The sequence below is a fragment of the Odocoileus virginianus genome, chromosome 17 (genome assembly GCF_023699985.2).
Source record: "Odocoileus virginianus isolate 20LAN1187 ecotype Illinois chromosome 17, Ovbor_1.2, whole genome shotgun sequence".
Taxonomy (NCBI): domain Eukaryota; kingdom Metazoa; phylum Chordata; class Mammalia; order Artiodactyla; family Cervidae; genus Odocoileus; species Odocoileus virginianus.
The window spans coordinates 33,378,426-33,393,714 of record NC_069690.1 but is presented as its reverse complement, the minus strand read 5'-3'; the positions used below and the strand labels follow the sequence as shown (position 1 = coordinate 33,393,714).

The 15,289-nt window shown below is 52.9% G+C and overlaps 1 protein-coding gene across 11 annotated transcripts in view; it reads left to right on the top strand.

The window, feature by feature from the left end:
* The window catches only part of MPRIP (myosin phosphatase Rho interacting protein), a 94,387-nt gene that overhangs the window by 8,114 nt on the left and 70,984 nt on the right, over nucleotides 1-15,289 (top strand). For all 11 annotated transcript variants that reach the window (XM_070479261.1, XM_070479258.1, XM_070479259.1 and 8 more), the window contains exon 2: nucleotides 14,707-14,784. In XM_070479261.1, coding sequence (XP_070335362.1) covers nucleotides 14,707-14,784 — 78 coding nt within the window. The remainder of the gene's footprint in view (nucleotides 1-14,706; nucleotides 14,785-15,289) is intronic.

Sequence of the window (15,289 nt, the reverse complement as noted above, 5' to 3'; positions counted from 1 at the left end):
CCTGAGGGGCTGGGTGATCCTCCCACCCTTAAGCAGGTGAAGGATTGTCCCCATTAGCAGATGGAGCCACTGAGACCCAGAGTTTCAGTCTAGGTCACAGGAAGGCCAGTGTGGAGTTTTCAGAGTTCTGTTTGTCCACTCTGTGTCTAAAAGCAAATGTTAACCTTTGCTGTCAGAGACAGGGTCTTGCCCTGACTTGGATTCCTTAGTTGGTGGGGGGCATGGGAAGGGCAGAGCATTTCGCAGGTTCTAACGTCTCAGCTTTGGGGTATTGCACGTCTCCTGGACAGGCTGCTGGCCTGTTGCAGTGACCACACCTTTGGTCAGCCTTGAACGGGAAGCACTGTTTTCCCCTGAGGGATTCTGAATCAGGAAATAGTTGTGTCCTTGATCTTCAGATCCTAAAGCTCTGATTGGAACAGGGAGACTTCATGTTCTCTCCCCTCCCAGTGTCCTGGTGCACAGCTCAAGGGGCCGGGCAGGGTAGCAGCTGCTGGGAGTCCCAGGTGAACCAGAGAAAGAGTCCAGGTCCCCCGGGTGCCACTCTCAGAGCCTCTCTACCTGACCTGGTGGGTCTTCCGCTTGGGGACCGCTCTGACCTACAAATCTGACACAGTCCCGCTTTTAGTTCACACGTGCTCAGGTAAGGGAATGGGAGGGTTGAGGACGGGGGCTTTCAGCTCAGATTTGGGTCTTATGCTGCTTAAGCAACTTACTCAGAGTCTGAGTGTCTGCATCCGTTCTCTGAAAATGGGGGCTGCAACAAGACCCATGTCTGTGTGCCTGTGAGGATGGGGGTTGCAGGAAAGAGCAAGCCCCAGCTCTGTAAATGTCTCAGTATGTGGTGGGCACGTGGTGACCCAGAGAGGGGACCTGCCTCTGTGATGAGATTCTACTGCATGGCTACCCTGAAACTTTCTGTCTACCTGGTACCCACGCCACAGAAGCCCAGGCTGCCCCTCTCTTGTGAGCTGCTTGGCACCACTTAGCAGCTGCCCCACATCAGCCCCCAGGGATTGGAAGGACCACAGTCTGTTTGCTTGTGTGGGTTTTATTTTCAGAATGTGTTTAAGTATGAAGAGTGAGCCAGTTTTAAGAATTTTTAGAGTATAAGAAGCGAAGAGGCAGGGTTCCCCTGATGGTCAGTGGCTAAGACTCTGTGCTTCCATTGCACGAGGCACAGGTTCCATCCCTTTAGTCAAGGACCTAAGATCCCACAAGCTGCACCATGTGGCAACAACAACAAAACTGGAGAAGCCAGGTACCACTGGAGGGTGTGGGCTGCTCCGGAGGCCAGCAGCTGGGGCAGTAGCCACCCCTGAGCACCTGCTGAGCCCAGAGAAACGCACGGTGCCTGTCCTAGGGAGGGCAGTTGTGTAGTCGGATGGCAGTGGCAGGCCCCAATTTCAGAAGTCATGTTGCGTGGAAGTGTATCTCTTGCCATCAGCAAGGTGGCAGAGGGTTAAGAGAAGCTGCTTATCCTGCAGGTGCCCCTGGGAGCAGTTGTCTAGGAGTCCAAGTTCTCGTGCACTGGGCCTGGAGGAGCGTAGAGAGCAGCCTGGGCCTAGTACTGAGTTGCCGGGCAGTGAGCAGGAGATTGGGCCAGGCCCTTGGGTCACCAGCTTCGATAACTTGCCTCAGCTGGCAAGTGGATCCTCTGGCTTCCTCCGCCACTGCCCCACATCCTTTAGGGATCACACATTCTTTCAGGGGGTGGAGCCTTTTGCCAAGGGCACCCTTCTGTGGGGTCTAAATGAGCAGATGTGGCTCCTTGTGAGAGTTTGCAATCTAGCTTGCCAACAGGCAGGTGCCGTCTCGGCAGACAGCTGGTTGCCTCTCATCTCCACGTCTCCCTTGCCTCGTGGAAACCTGTGAGCTTAGGGTTTTCTTCCTGGGAATGGGGCCAGCGTACCGGCCACATAGCCGTCTCTGGTGTGGTTTTTTTATACTTACTTGGAGGAGTAGTTGATGTGCTCTGGGATTATTTTCTGTGGTAGTGGTGGGATTCAGAGCTGACAGTAATTGCTGTGTGCCCGGCCACTGCTAACTCATTTACATTCACGGCAGCCTTATGAATTAGAGAGATAAGAAAACTGAGATGGAAAGAGGTCCTGGAACTTGCGCAGACAGTCTGACCTGGACCCTCCTCCCAGGGTTCCCAAATGGACCTGAGTGGGCTCAGGCCAGCCTTCTGGACTTTAGATCTCTGGCCCCTCATGTCTGGGTGCTGCCCTGCCAGAGTGTGTCTGTGCTGGGAAGGGTGGCGTGGAGGCGAGGCTTGGGCTGAACTTGTTACATTTCCTGTCTCTCTCTTACTTCCTTTCATCAGACTCTCCTGTCCTACCTGTCACTTTATAGGAAGCACTGCTTTTTGAGGGACAGGGTGTGACTTTTTCCTGCAAAACCATTGGCTCCGAAATTTGTCCCACGCATTCTCTAGCATTCTTCCCTTTGCCACAAATGGCGTCATGTTCCAAAAATCCCGTGGCCATGGGCTCCTAGTCAAGCCCAAACAGAGAAGGGGTTTTTTAAAGTGTTCCTTGCCCCTCTTCCTCCAGCTGCTGCAGTCCAGGGAGGAGGCCTGGGCATGGACTGGACTTGCAGGGCATGTGTGTGGGCAGAGGGGTGAGCAGGCAGCTGAGCTGGGGAATGAGGGGTGGTGGCCAGCAGGCTGGCGGCTGCATGCCTTCCCATCTCGGGGCCTGGGATCCAGTGAGCTCTGTATGTGAGTTTTTGTTTTTTTGTGGTAAAATTCATGAAATAAAATTAATAATTTTAAAGGGTACAGTTCACTTGCATTTAGCGCATTCACAATATGCTAAATTCACCAGCACTCTGTAATGTAAACATCTCATCACACCAAAAGAACATCCATTACTACTGAGCAGCTTTATCCCACTTCCCACCCCCCTCCTCAACAGCCACCAGTCTGCTTTCTGTCCCTACAGATTTACCTATTCTGGATATTTCATCAAAATGGAACTGTAGAGATTGTGACCTTTTGTTGGGCTTTTTGCACCGAGCATGTTTTCAGAGTTCACGTGGTAACACGAAATCAGTGTGCACTGCTTGTTTCTGGATGAATATTGCATTCTATGGCATAGAACATTTTGTTTTTGTCTGTCTGTAGATGGACACATGGGCTGTTCTGCCTCTGGTTGTTGTGAATCGTGCTGCTGTGAACACACATCTATCTGACTCCTCAGGTCTTCAGGTGGAGATTGGCTTGTGGGGGTATTGCTGGGTCCCATGGAGATCTGCTGTGAGCTGCGCTGGGAAGCACCTCATCAGGCCAGACCTCAGCACTGTGGACAGTGGGCCGCAGGGGCAGAGATGGCATGGGCAGGTGGAGGAGTCCAGGATGAGGACCTGGAGGGGCTGTGCCTGTGTATAGGAGCAGCCAAGGCCATTTCCCGCCCCAACCTCCATTCTCTCCTGAAGATCCTGTTGAGCAGGAGCTAAGCTGTGGTTCAATGTCCTGGGGTAGTGGGCCGTGGGAGCTGAAGGCCAGGCGATGCAGGGAGACACTGGTGCACCCCTGAATGGTGAGGTGTGGGGAAGCTGCTGGGAGCCAATCGCCAAGGGGCTTGGGGTCAGTTAGACAGCTGTTGTTTACTTCTTTGATCTCTCCTAAAGGATTTTTAACAATGGTTACCAAAAGGGGAAACAACTCCAGTGTCATCAGTAAACAAATGTGGTCCGCCCACACAGTGGAATATTATTTGGCCATGAAAAGGAGTGAGACAAGCACCCACTACAGCACAGCTGAGCTTAGAAAGCATGCTCCGTGAGAGAAGGCAGGCACAAAAGACCATGTGTTACTGATTCCATTCGTGTGAAAAGTCCCTATTGGGCAACTTTGTAAAGACATAAAGCAGATTAGTGGCTGCTGGGGACCCTGGGGGAGAGTGTGCGGGAATGACAGCTAAAGTGCACAGGGCTTCTTTCTGGGGTGACCAAGCTGTTCTAGACTTGATGGTGGTGATGGATGCAATACAAACCTGAATTTGTATTGAATTTTGCCTGTTGTACAACAGAGGAGTTGTATGGTATGTGAATTATGCCTCAAAAAAGTAAGTTGTTACAAAAATAACTCAAAGCCATTATTACCCCCATCTCAGTTTTGGTTTCTGCTTGTTGTTTGGTTGATAAGTCGTGTCCGTCTCTTTTGCGACCCCATGGACTCCTCTGCCAGGCTCCTCTGTCCATGGGGTTTTTCCAGGCAAGAAGAGTGGAATGGGAAGCCATTCCCTTCTCCAGGGATGAAACCCACATCTCCTGCTGGGCAGGTGTGGTTTTTACTAGGGAAGAGCCACCAGGGAAGCCCAGCCCACATTTTGCCAAACTGTTATTTGACATCTTCGTTTCCTGTATTTCTGTCGGTTTTGGCTTGGCATTTGCTGCCCGTGTGTAGCTAACACTGCAGATTCCACCTCCGTCCTCTGCTCTCTATCTTAGTTACTCCAGGTCCCCAGGAGCGTGCTGGACTGCTGTGGCATTGGCCTCGCCCTGTCGCACCCATGTGTGCACGTCTGCACACACAGCTTGGGGCTTAGCCGTGGTCAGGTGTGTGGCAGCAGTGTGGATGTGTTCTGTGCTGAGAGCAGTTGGCGTTAGGGTGATTATTTCATCAAGTATTGATTGTCTTTGCCTCCGTCCAGTGCTACTTCTGATTTGGCCGAAGGGTGGGACTGTCAGAGGATTCTCGGGCTTAGAGCTCTGGAGGAGGGCCCCAAAGGCTCCAGCCGCATGGCCGATTGGGATGTGCCCTCCCCCCTGGGAGCCCCGCTCTGTAACATGCTCCCAGGGAGGGGGTGGCATTATGTGTGAGGCTCTGCTGCTTCTGGGGGGGGCGTGGGGCTCCTCACATGCCTGCTGGCCTCCCTGACCTCCATCCCTGCCTTTGGCCTGTGCTCGCTCCTCGTGGAGGTCTCTTCCACATCCTTCCTCTGTGCTCCCTGCTGCTGAGGTCCTTACCCTGAGCTCCACATTTTGTGTCTTTGTCTCATTGTAGGTATTCTCAGTGGCTCTGTTGTCTTTGCAACCCGACCTTTGGCAGCAGAGATGTGCCAACTGTGTTTCTTGTAAGTTTCTTTCTTTAGGGCCACGCGTCCTGGTGTAATTAGTAGGCTCCCTGCTCATTTCCCAGTGTCCCAATTTGGATGCTAAATGGATAGAGTCGCTCTACTTATGAGGCTCTGCTTTTTCTGGGCGAAGGTGGGAGCCTGTGCTCGTACTTCTGTCTTTGTGTGCACAGATAGGAAAGACTCCCCCTTCCGAGGAAGAGCCCCATGGCCTCTGTCCGCTCCCTAAGCCCCTTCACAGCCCTTGGTGCCTGGCCATGCCGGGTGGACAGCTCCAGGGAGGGTGGCTCGTTGTGGTCCATTCTGTGGTGAGCTCCTTACAGGGACCACGAATCAGGGCTCCACGCGGGTCCCCAGGCCTCAGGTGGAGGGATGTCTGGGGAGGCCCTGAGTGACGAGGTCAGGACTAGAATACCCACTAGGGCTGTGCATCCTGCTGGGGTGGTGCCAGCTTTTACTCCTGGGAGTGGCTCACTGATGTGGCCAGCGTCCAGAGGTTAGAGGCATGATACGGGGCTAGGTGGCCTTGACTCACACTTGCTGAGACACTGCGGTTTCCTTGTATGTGAGGTGAGGAAGAGTGGCAAAGTGCGTGAGTGAAGTGCCTGGAGCAGTGACCTGCCTCGTAAGCCGTGGGTGTTGACTCTGTTGGCACTGGGGAGTAGGACAGCTGGGTGGCAGAGCAGACTGAAGGGCATTTCAGAAAGCCTTCCCACGCGCCCACTTGATTGCAGCGTGCATCCTCAGGGCCACTCACCTGGTGGCTCCCCGTTCTCCCTCAGAAGCCACACTTTCTTTCACCCTGGGTCCTGATGGTGTTGAATCGGGTGCAGGGGCTTCCCCATGATTGTGCTTGTTTTGGCAGTGGCCGATGATTCTGCTGGCTTTCAGAGGCAGATGACGTGCCCTGGAAGCTCATGCTGGCAGGTGTGCCCATGTGGAGGAGTGTAGTTTGGGTCTAGAACTGCATGGTCATAAAGCAGCAGGACAGTGTTCTCTGCTGAGGGCTCGAGACCCTTAGATGAGTCCCAGCACAGTGGCCCACGTGGTGTTGGGAGGAGAAACCTGAGGTGGGATCTGCAGGGATGGCTGACCTGGTTGCCCCAGCAGGTTTGTTCTAAGTGAGAAGCCCACGCTCCTGGGGTCTTGCCCTACTGGCTTGTGGAGGTGTGTGCTGACCCAGGTGTGGATCAGGCAGGTGGGACAGGCCTCCCTCCGCGGTCTGCCTAGATGGAGTGTTCTTTCTTGGGTGGCCGGGACAAGGCGAGGGCGAGGCTTCAGACTGACCTGGACGTGTGCCCACATTTCGTGTTACTGACTTACCTCCACATGTCTCCAAAAAGACAGGTGACCTTGAAATCCCCTGTGATTTACACGCTCATAAAGATAGCCAGACAGCTGCTACCCAGGCATCATTCCTCCTTTTGGAATAGCAATGCAGAAAATATTGAAAAGCCTGTTTGCTATGAGCACATGGAAGCATTTCCACACAAAATTTTGGGGAAAAGAAGAACAGGGAGCCAACCTCAGAACTACTTAGCTTCAGTCTACCAACACACCATCCTCGGAGCATTCACTTTCTCCTCACCTCCGGCCTCTGTGCAGCTCCTCATCCTCCAGCTTGGCCCAGGAGTGTCCCCGAGCTGGGACGCTGGCCCCCACAGTGTGGGTCTTTCTTCAAGGCTGTGTGGGACTGCTGTCCTTGAAGAACTTTTATGAGGCCGGTCACTGTGCTTGGAGTTGACATGTCCAGCCTTGTGTGAGGGTGCCTTTGTGGGGTTCGCATGCTTTGCCCCACCTCAGAGTCAGGCATCCTGGGGTCCCCTCTGGGCTGGCCTTAAATGCTCTATAGTCCTTCCTTCCATGCTGTTCCGGGACCATCTCACGTACCAGGTCCACTCTGGGGTTCATTCCCGTGAACACTGCTGGTCCCTAAGCTCCACCCTCTTTGGCTTGAGCTCCAAACCCACACCAGTTTGCTGCTCTCTGTCATCTCTTTAGGCTCTGTGTCTGGCTGTGGGATTACCAGGGAGGAGCAGGGAGACGGGTTCTCTCCACGTGTGGCCACCTGGCTGCTCTGAGAGTGCTGGCTTTCCTGCGTCGTCCCTGCTTTCTATCGGGGCCACCATGACGCATGCTGTGTTGGTGGGGATTGGATTCAGGAAAGGGAGGACAGTTGGAGGCCAGCCTGTCCACGTGCTGCTCAGCACTCAGCTTGTCCCTCGGTGTTGGGGATGGACAGGTTCTTCCTGATGACCGGGCTCTGTGTGTGGAAGGTAGAGGTGTGGCCTGGGCTCAGCCTGTCCTGGCTCGGAGGCCTTGCAGTAGCACCTGAAGGGCAAGCGGGGAGCAGCTGAGTGCTGCCTCAGTGTGTCCACTGACTCACGTGTCAGGCAGCCCTACTTTGCACTGGGCACCTTGCTGGACAAAGGCAGGATGTGAAAGCAGGAGGGCTGGAGATGGCGGGGGCGGGGGGGGGGGGGGTGGGTGGGTGGGGTGGTGGTGCTTGGAGAAGGGCCTGGGGGTAAGCAGGGCGTGGCTGCTGGGTGGGATTTTCTCTCTGCAGAGGCCTGTGTGTGCAGAGCCCTGAGGCCAGAAGACAGTTTTCTTTTCACGGGAGGTGTGAGTATGGGCACAGCTTGGAGGACGGGAGCCCTAGTAAGTTCTTTGTAAGCAGCTGGCTCTGGGTTGGTTACTCTACTTGAAGGGACCTGAGTAGAGACAAGGGGTTACTCCTGTCCATGGAGGAGAGGTACTTGTGTGTGGGGCCTTTAGGATGACAGGGGTGGGAAGGTGGTACCCACGTTCCTGTATGGATGGTTGTGGGTACCATACTGTGTGATGTGTCTGCTTTTCTCAGGGCCCCTCACACTCTGGGGCAGGTGAATCTGAGGGGATGGAAGAGTGAGCTTCACAGCCTGTCAGAAGTCTGTCATGTACGCCTCCTTTCTTTGAGCCTCAGATGGGCCCCGTGGAGCTGAGAGCCCAGCATGTAATGCCTGGGCACCGTGGGGCTGGTTGTGATTACGCAGCTGTGTCCAGAGGCCTGGATGTGTCTGGGCAGCATCAGGGTGGCAGCTAGGTGATGCTCTCTGTAAGGCAGGCTAGGTGCCTGCTCCTTCCCTGCCTGCAGCCCACCCCGCCCACTTGGCTTGATGCAACCCAGACCTGCCCGGGGAGGGTGGTGTGGGGGGAGGGGATGAAGAAGCTCGCGTGGTCCAGTCTGCAGCCTTCAGAAACTGCCTGTGCCTGTGGCTTCAGGAAAAGCTGGTGGCCAGGCCAGTGAGCTCACGCAGTGCAGCTGAGGCCATGGCAGGCTGCTTGGCCTGGGGCTGGCCCCTGTGGACTGCAGAAGCCTTCATGGCTAAGCCTCTTTGCTCTTGGGTTGCAGTGGGTCCTCTTCCGGGAGGCATATGCCTGTGTGTGTGGAACGAGTATCCTAAAGTAATAGGTTTTTGGTTTTTTATTATTTTTTAATTAAAATTTTTATTTTGAGATCATTATAGTTTTGCATGCAGTTGTAAGATACAATTCAGAGAGATCCTGTGTATTCCTTACCCAGTTTCCCCCAGTGGCTGCATCTTATATTAGTAACATTACAGGACATTGTCACAGTCCTCCTGTCCTCTTACCTCTGCTGCCTCCTTAACTCCTGGCAGCTGCAAGTCTGTCTCCATGTCTAGAAATTCCACATTTCAGCCATGTTTTGTCAGTGGAATTGTACATCACGTAACCTCAGGGTTGACTTTTCCACTCACCCTAATTCTCTGGAGCCTCATCCAAGTTGCGTATATCACCAGTTGCTTCCTTTTAATTGCTCATTAGTATTCCATGGTGTGCACGGATTAACCACTCATTCGCTGAAGGACATCTGCATTGCTTCCAGGTTTTTCTTGGCCTTTACAAATAAAGAGACAGTAACCAGTCATGTACAGTTTTTGTGAAGTGTAAGCTTTTATTTCTCTGGAATAAATGCCCAGGAATGCGATTCCTAGGTTATGTTGTAGTTGGATGTTTGTTTACTTATTTATGGCTGCACTGGGTCTTCAGTGCTGTGCCCTGGCTTTCTCTAGTTGCGGCGAGCAGGGGCTATTGTTCCTTGCAGTGCTTGGGCTTCTCATTACTGTGGCTTCTCTTGTTGCAGAGCACCAGCTCTGGGTGTGCAGTTGCAGCACGTGGACTCAGTAGTTGTGGAGTGTGGTCTTAGTTGCCCTGTGGCATGTGGAATCTTCCCAGACCAGGTATCAAACCCGTGTTTCCTGCATTGGCAGATGGATTCTTATCTACTGAACCATCAGGGAAGTCTAGTGTTTCATTTTTTTAAAAAATGATTGTAAGTAGTACTTTTAGAAAATATTTGTTTTGCTGTGCTGAGTCTTAGTTGCAGCACGTGGGATCTTCTTCGATCTTTGTTGGTGCGGCATGTGGGATCTAGTTCCCTGACCAGGTATCGAACCTGGGCCCCCTGTATTGGGAGCTCAGAATCTTAGCCGCTGGACCACCAGGGAATTCCTAGTATTTTAATCGTTCTCCCCTTCCGGGATGCTGATGACACAGTTGGATCTCTTGTTGCAGCCCCGCAGGTTCCCTCAGACTCTGTTCTCTTATTCTTCAGTCTGCCTTCTCTGTGTTGTCTCTGCAGTTCTGTTCTTTTGTTTTCCAGCTCACTGATTCATTCCATTGTTCCCATCTTTCTGCTTTTTGAGCCCATCTGTTGAGCTTTTGATTTAGTTATTGTATTTTTCAGTTTCAGAATTTTCACCTGGCTTTTACAGCTTCTGTTTCTTTGCTCAGGCTCTCATGTTTTCATGTATTCCAAGCATGTTCATAATTTGTTGTTGAACCATGTAGCATGGCTGCTTTAAACCTCCATCAGATAATTCCGACATGCCTGACACCTGGTGTTGGCATCGACCTTCCTGGTTCTTGGTATCATGGTGATTTTTCACCCTGGACAGTTTTGTGTCATGCTCAGCGACTTTGGGCTGTGTTTGACCTTTCTCTTTCAGTCGGGTTTTTCTAGCACTGCCCAGCAGGGGAAGCAGGGCTGCTGCCTCCTGCCTCTTGGTGGAGGTAGGAGTCTGGCTCCTCACTGGGCTCTGTGGACACTTGAGGCAGGAGGCGCGTGGTTGCTGCCATAGGGGGCGGGGTGCAGCCCCTCAGGTGTCCTCCTCGGATATCAGGGAGGGGGACGGGACCTTTATTGCTGGGTGGGCAGGGCAGTCCCAGGCCCCTGCCTGCTGTCCCAACACCTCACCCTACTGAGTAGGAAGTCTCTGGAAGTCTGGCCTCTGCTGGGGGATGGTGGGAGTGTGGCGGTGTCTTTTCTGTCCGGCTGGGGTAGGCTGGTTACTCTGTAAGAGTTCTTTGTTTTGCCAAGTCGTCCCTTCCCTGGTTCTTCGACTAGGGAGAGCCTTTTCTGGGGCTTTTTCTGTCTGTGTCTCTTGGTGCTTCCATATGGCCTCTCCTCCAGACCCCAATCTGGGACAGTGAGGCCAAAAGAAACCCAGGCTGCACAGCTCCCGGTGGTGCCTCGACTCCTGAGTACCCAGCCCCTCTGCAGTCTTCTCTCCCGCTTTCCAAGTCTCCTTAGGTTTGCCTAACATGCAGTGTCCAGGCTTTTATTTGTGCTTAGTGGGAGGCATAGGGACATTAAACATCCACCCCATCTTGAAGCAGAAATGTCAAGTGAGCATTTTCGAAAGGGCTTTGGGCTGAGGAGGATGCCCCAGCCACCAGCAAGCAGCATCTTTGCAGAGGTCAGCGGAAGTGCAGCCTCTGGTTTATTGGTGTGTGAGGCAGGGCTGAGTTTAATGGAAGGGAGAGAGGCCCAACAGGTGGTCCCAGATGGTGACTTTTGCATAGGGACTGGACCAGTGGGCTTCTTCCCAGTGGCTTGCTTGAAGCAGAACTCCAAAGTCCCATCCTTTGGGCCCTCAGTATTGAGAAGAGTTACCTGCTTCTCCTGTCCCCCTGCCCCTTAAAGTAAACCCCAGTCACCCGGGTAGAAAATAGCAACAAAACCACAGGCCCCTAGGAGTTTCTAGAGCCCACTTCCTGTGCCAGCTGCCTTTGGGGTCACCAGAGTCTGTATGTCAGGTCACTGGGGGCTTCCAGGGGAGGTGAGGCGAGAACGGGAGGGATGCTGCCCTACAGACCTCTGGCTTGTGGCTTGTAAACCTCCTCTGTGGGGACAGAGGCTGTGTGGGGCGCTTCTGGACTCCCTGGCATGGCTGGGTTGGCTGTTGCCATTTTTAGACCCTTTGAGAAATAGTGGGGGCAGCAGCTGCTTGTCTGGGGCACCCTTCTTATGGACCGAAGACAGGTGGACATGTCTAGCTTGAGGTTCCCTGAGGAGCAGGAGGCTCAGAGCGCGTGTCCCTGGGTGCGGCTTTCCAGGCTTGTGGAAGGGGTTCCAGGTCTGGAGCCCTCAGTGAGAGGCGCTGACGAGTTGTGGGAGGGTGGCAGCCGAACCAACCCCATTGGTGAACGGGCTCCCGCCTCTGTCTTTGCTTCAGCTATGCCCATGATCACCAGTGCTCCCCTCCCTGACCACTGCCTCCTCACAAGTCATTTGTTCCCTGTTTGCTTGTTGTGGACTGTGAACCCATGGAGGGAGAGCAGTTTCTTATTTATCTCTGTTTTCTCACTGCCTGACATAGGCCTTGGTAAATGATTTTTTTTTTAATAACTTTATTGAGATGAAACTCACCTACTATATATAGTTGACTTATTTAAACTGTGCAGTTCAGTGATTTAATGTATCCCAGAGATGTGCAACTATTATCACAGTCAGTTTTAGACTGCTTTCCTCCTCCCCAAAAGGAACCCTGTGCCCTGTAGCCATCACCCCCCGCAGCCCGTCCGTCCCCTCTGTCTTGGGCAACCCCTTCTGCCCTTTGTCAGGAGGGTTTGCCTTGGTAAATGCTCCTGCAGAACACTGCCCACTTCCCCGGGCTGCTGGAGGCCTTGTCTCTTGCTCCATGCCCTCCACTGGCCCAGCCTTCCCATCATTCAGGATTACCTACTCACCTGGGTGGAGTCTGGTTTGGGGTGATTCGTATAAGGAAGTCACACCAGATGAGGTGGGTGCTGGTAGGCTCGCCAAGGAGATGTTTGTTGAGCAAATAATTATGCTGCTTTCAGGTCAAATTCTGAGGGACCTGGCCAAGCCCGTGTCTCTCACTGCCCTTTTGAGGAAAGGACAGGTAGGTGTAGCTGACAATGTGGTCACCCCAAAGCCCTGGAGCCAGAAAAGAGGAGGATGGTATGTGATCGAAGCCAAACAGAAACTGAGGAGACAAGGCCTTGGGCTCTAACCTCCTGATGTCACAGGTCAGAGACCTGCAGGCCCCGTGGCTATGGTGGGGAGTCACCTGGCTGGGGTACACGGGGTCATTCTCCAGTGCCAACCCCTCTGTCCTGTGTGTGCATCTCTGAGTTGGGCAGAGAGATACTGAGTGTGCTTGTCTGCCTGGGGGATGGCTGGGTGCCTCTGGTGCTTGCTGAGAAAACAGACCTCTGTTCTCTTTGCTTCTGCTTTCCCAGGCAGTATTTCATCCCACATACTCCATGGTCCTTCTGGGCCATGTCCCTCTAACTCCTGGTTCCCTGCCAGCACCTACTCCCATGTTTCATCAAAGCCAGTCTTGCTTCCTTCCTTCAGCCTACTCCATACCCCATGCCCAAAACCCCTCTTTCTGTTCACGGGGAGAAGCCAGTGCTTTCCCTGGGTCTCAAGGCCCTGTGGGAGCCTAGACATGCTCACCCCACATGCTCTGTGACCTCGGGCAAGTGTTCTGCCCTCTGCGAGTCACAGATTCTACAGCTTTTCAAAATGAGGTGATGTGACAGGGCCTCCCAGTTTGGAAATGGGAGTAAAGCGCATGCCAAGAGGACCCTAAGGCTCTCCCAGGGGTAGTCTGTGTGTAAACAGCAGGCAGAGGGTTTGGGTTTTGATTTGTTTTGCTGACTGTGCCTCAGCCGCCCTTTTTCAGGTCTGGTGTGGCCAAAAAGAGAGGTGGAGTCTGAGTGTCTGTCTTCATCCTTTAACTCCTGTTGAACTCCTACTGCCAGGGTTTCGGGGGAGGGGGCACTCTTTGGATGTAAGAAATACAGAACTAGCCATCATTTATTAAGGCTTTTTAGGCCAGACACTGTACTTGGGTTGTTTTTTTTACCCCTCTTATACAATTTTTGAGATAATTGACATATCATAAAATTCAGTCTTTTAAAGCATTTGTTGTTCAGTTGCTAAGTTGTGTCCAACTCTTTTGTGACCCCACGGACTGCAGCCTGCCAGGCTCCTCTGTCCATGGGGTTCTCCAGGCAAGAATATGGAGTGGGTTGCCATTTCCTTCTCTAAGGGATCTTCCCGGACCAGGGATCGAACTGGGTCTCCTGCATTGACAGAATTCTTGTCAAGAATTCTCTGTTATTTCATTGACAGAAGCCCTTTTAAAGCATACAATTTAGTAATTTTCAGCATACTCACAAGTTCATGCAAATAACCCCACTATCTAATTCCAGAGCATTTTCATCACCCCCAAAGAAACCCCACACCTGTTATCAGCCACTCCCCATTTCCTGCTCCCTCGACATCTTGGCAGCCACTCGTCTGCCTCCTCTTTCTGTGGATTTCCTTATTCTGGACCTTTCATATAAGTGGAATCATGTAACTTGCGGTCATTTGTGTCTCCACTTAGCATAAGGTCTTTAAGGTTCAGCCATGTTGCAACGAACGTGTCAGCACTTCATGCCTTTTTTATCACTGAATGCTGTTTCGTTGAATGCATGGGCCAAATTTTCCATACATCTGCTGATGGACACTGGGGTTGTCCCTACCTTTTGGCAATTGTGAATAGTCCTGCTGTGAACAGTCACATCCAGGTTTTTACTTGAGCACTTGCTTTCAGTTTTCTTCGGTATGTGTACACCTAGGAGTGGAATTCTGGGCCATAGGGATTCTAAGTGTAACCTTTTAAGGAACGGCCAGACTGTTTTCCCAGCGGTCTTGCCATTTTCTTTTTTTTTTCTTGCCATTTTCTTTCCTGTGCTGGGCTGTGTTTCATCAATCGTCACATAAGATTTGTGAGGTGCAGATACAATTATTGTTACAGGCACCTTTTGCACATGAAGATAGAAACTGGGAAGGTTTTCAGCCCAAGGTCATGCAGCCGGTGAGTTGATGATTCTCTGGCCAGTGCTTGTGGTGATGGCTGAAACAGTGTCTCTGCTCCCAGGCTTTGTACCCTCAGGATGAGGGCCTTTGGCCATGCTGGTCACAGGCTATCCCTGGTGCCTGATACTCACGTGGTGATGAAGAAAGTGACCCTGGTGGGTTGATCAGGAACTTGCAGGGTGGTGTCTGCTCTTAGGAGTCTTGTGTTCTCCATTTGTCCAGACTCCCGCTAGGTTTCGTTCTCCTGTCTCCATACCAGGTGCTCCAGGCCTGCTGGAGCCTCTTGCTCCCCAGTGTGTCTCCTGCTGGGAGTGGGCGCATGCATGGAGGGCGTGGAGCAGAGGTGGATTCTCTTCCAGCGGGCACTTGTCACCTTGGCATTAGCTTGCCCGTTGAACCTGTCCAAGGTCACTGATGACCGGCCCTCCTTCTCTCCTCTAGGCAAAGCCCATTTACGGCGGCTGGCTGCTCCTGGCTCCAGATGGGACGGACTTCGACAACCCAGTGCACCGGTCTCGGGTAAGGACTTCAGAGTGAATTCTTGGGGGAGGACTCACCAGAGAGGGCCCTCTGAGGCAGATGGACCATGGGAGGAGGGAGGTGAGCTGTGGGTCCTAGGATGGTAGGAGCCACAGGAAACCCTTACTCAGTGAGCTTGCAGAGCCCACAGGAACAGCCTAGTTACACATAGTTGCACCTTGCCCTTCATTCAGAAGAATGCTACCTGTTCTGTGGGTCAGCTCTAGAAACAGTTAAATGGAAAAGGTCAGAGGGCATTTCAGCACTTGTTTGCATTCTGCTCTTTAGGCTCCCAGTTCCTTCAGTGCTGGCGTCCTGTTCCTGCAGCCCCATCTTCCCCTCCTTTCCTCCCCAGCTGGGGGCTCAGCAGATGAGCACAAGTGAAGGGAGGCGGCCTCCAGGGCCCACTTGGCTTCTGTCCCATCTCTGCTGGGCACCCAGCCCCTGGGGGGCGGGTCCTGCGGAACACAGGCTGCTGCTCAAGCAGGTCTGAGAGGAGCAGGGA